The sequence below is a fragment of the Cenococcum geophilum genome, assembly GCF_001692895.1.
Source record: "Cenococcum geophilum 1.58 unplaced genomic scaffold K441scaffold_22, whole genome shotgun sequence".
In the NCBI taxonomy this organism is placed as follows: Eukaryota; Fungi; Ascomycota; class Dothideomycetes; order Gloniales; family Gloniaceae; genus Cenococcum; species Cenococcum geophilum.
In genome coordinates, this window is record NW_027137580.1 from 225,452 (window position 1) to 228,351 (window position 2,900).

General features: G+C 43.9%; 1 protein-coding gene across 1 annotated transcript; it reads right to left on the reverse strand.

The window, feature by feature from the left end:
* Positions 1–1,666: 1,666 nt before the first annotated feature.
* On the reverse strand, positions 1,667–2,281 carry K441DRAFT_660077 (uncharacterized protein; the record flags this gene model as incomplete). The annotated part of the gene is made up of 2 exons (XM_067648641.1): positions 1,667–2,118; positions 2,167–2,281. Coding segments are annotated over 2 exons (212 nt in total), but the record flags the coding sequence as incomplete, so codon positions are not given.
* Between the last annotated feature and the right edge of the window lie 619 nt (positions 2,282–2,900).

A 2,900-nucleotide genomic window follows, 5' to 3' on the forward strand; every position in this document is an offset into this window, starting at 1 on the left:
TATTATGCCTTTGCCTATACTACCTTTAGTATAGCTGCTAAAGTATATACGGTTTATTTATAAGGAAGTATCTTTTTATTACTATATCGTAATAGCCCTTTATATATTGTTCCTTAAACCTAGTTAAAATCCCTAGATCCTCTTCATTTTTTAGTTTAGTAAGCTACTTAGCTCTTAATATGCCTGTTCTTAGCCTATTAGTAATTCTTTGTACTAGCGCTCTGTCTCTTATACGTCCTAATATGCTAGATCTCTTATCTAGTTTCTGTTCTTGCTATGCGATAATTTTTGCCCTAAATTCTTCTATAGTTTCTTTTAGTTTGCGCCTTGTGCTTAAATCCTTAAAGTTCTCTTGCTTCTTAATCTTAGTATTAACTTTTTAATCTTTAGGCCAAATACTGTGTTCCCCTAGTAAGTCCTTTAGGTTTATGTACTTGTCTCCTAGTCTAGTTGCTATTTATATTATAGATTCTCTAATCTGTTTAATGGTCCTTATTTATATCTTAAAATCTTAGTCCTATAGGATTTTTAATCCTAAGCTCGCTTTTAACTTAAGCTTTGCTTTTGCCTTAGTTTAACTAGGCTTACTTAGTGTTCTTATCTCGTCTTAAGAGTCTTAAATTTTACTTATCTTGTCTTAAGAGTCTTGTGCTTGTGGGAAACTCTATCCCAAGCTTATTTGTATACTTTTAAACTAAGCTACTACTTTGCTCTATTAGTTACTGTCTGTTATAGGTCCTTAAGCTTACCTTATCTCGTTTTGAGAATCTTGGTTGTCTTTTATCTTACTATAAGAATCTTAAGCCTTTGGCTTCTTGCCTTTATTAAGTGCCGAAGTGGTTTGCTGTCCTACTTCTCTTATGTCTTGTGAAGCGATAGATATTATATCTAGTAGGGTCTTAATCCCTACTAATGTTCCTTATTCTATAGTGGAATTATCCTCTCATCAGGATTTTTTTTTTGGGCGCGTTGTTGCAAATTGCGGCAATTTGCTGCAAACTGTGCGATTTACGTGGTCGTATATGGTCGTTAGCGATTTGCGTAAACCGCGCGTTTCGCAACAAATTTACAGCTTCTGCTAGCAAATTGCAGTAAAACGCTTAACTACTAAACCAATGCCAGCAAAACGCTACCCTATAAATAAATAGCTTGCAAACTGTATAAATTATAAAAACTATACAAATTATAAAAACCGTACGAATTGTAAAAACCGTACAAATTATAAAAACTGTATAAATTGTAAAAACTGTATAAATTGTAACTATATAAATTGTAACTATAAATTATAATTATATTACATAATAACCAAATTATTATATATTCCCATAGATTTCTATAATATACTTTTAAATATATTTATATTATAACTATATAAAATATAGAGCTATCTACTTTAGGCGTCAAGGGGGAAGCCTCTCGCAGAGGCTCCAAATTATCTACCTACCTACCTGCCTGCCTGCTTGCCTACCTGTCTGCCTGTCTGTCTGTCCGTCCGTCTATACCTACCCGTCTATGCCTACCTATCTGTGCCTACCTGTCTGTGCCTACCTGTCTGTGCCTACCTGTCTGTGCCTACCTGTCTATGTCACCTTGATTCGATCGATCGATCGAATCGTTTATCGTGTTCGCTGGCTGGTCGTTCGAACGGTTGTCGTGTGGCTCTGGCGACGGTCGTGTGGCGATGACGACGGTCGTCTGGCTCTGACGGTCGTCTAGCTCTGGCGACGGTCATCTGGCTCCGGCGACGGCCGTCTAGCTCTGACGACGGTCGTCCAGCTCTGACGACGGTCGTCCAGCTCTGGCGACGGCCATCTGGCTGCGGCGACGGTCGTCTAGCTCTGACGACGGTCGTCTGGCTCTGACGGTCGTCTAGCTCTGGCGACGGTCGTCTGGCTCCGGCGACGGTCGTCTGCTGGCTGTCGTTCTGGTGTCTTCCTAGGTAGGGAGGATGTAAGGAAGGGTAAAAAATGAGGTGGCTACCTAGGTGTATATAGGGGGTATACTTGGCAGAGGCACGTGTAGAGGCTATCGGGAATATAGCGGGGACCCGATAGTAGTGTATCGCGCGCACACACAAAGGCTTTTGTGTAGAGCTTCGTGTAGAGCCTCCGTATGCAGGGCTTCGCGCAGAGCCTCGTGTAGAGCTTCGCGCAGAGCCTCGTGCAGAGCCTCTATATGTAGAGCTTCGTGTAGAGCTTCGTAGAGCTTTATGCAGAGCTTCGTGTAGAGCTTTATATAGAGCTTTTGTGCAGAGCTTCGTGTAGAGCTTCGTGCAGAGCCTCTGTACGTAGAGCTTCGTGTAGAGCTTCGTGCAGAGCCTTGTGTAGAGCTTCGTGTAGAGCTTCGTGTAGAGCTTCGTGCAGAGCCTCGTGTAGAGCCTCTATATGCAGAGCTTTGTGTAGAGCCTCGTGTAGAGCCTCGTGCAAAGCTTCGTGTAGAGCTTCGTGTAAGAGCTTTCGTGTAGAGCTTTGTGTAGAGCTTCGTGCAGAGCTTCGTGCAGAGCTTCGTGCAGAGCTTCGTGCAGAGCTTCGTGCAGAGCTTCGTGCAGAGCTTCGTGCAGAGCTTCGTGCAGAGCTTCGTGCAGAGCTTCGTGCAGAGCTTCGTGCAGAGCTTCGTGCAGAGCTTCGTGCAGAGCTTCGTGTAGAGCCTCGTGCAGAGCTTCGTGTAGAGCCTCGTGCAAAGCCTCTGTACGCAAAGCTTCGTGTAGAGCCTCGTGTAGAGCCTCGTGCAAAGCTTCGTGTAGAGCTTCGTGCAGAGCTTCGTGCAGAGCTTCGTGTAGAGCTTCGTGTAGAGCTTCGTGCAGAGCTTCGTGTAGAGCTTCGTGCAGAGCTTCGTGTAGAGCTTCGTGTAGAGCTTCGTGTAGAGCTTCGTGTAGAGCTTCGTGCAGAGCCTCTGTACGC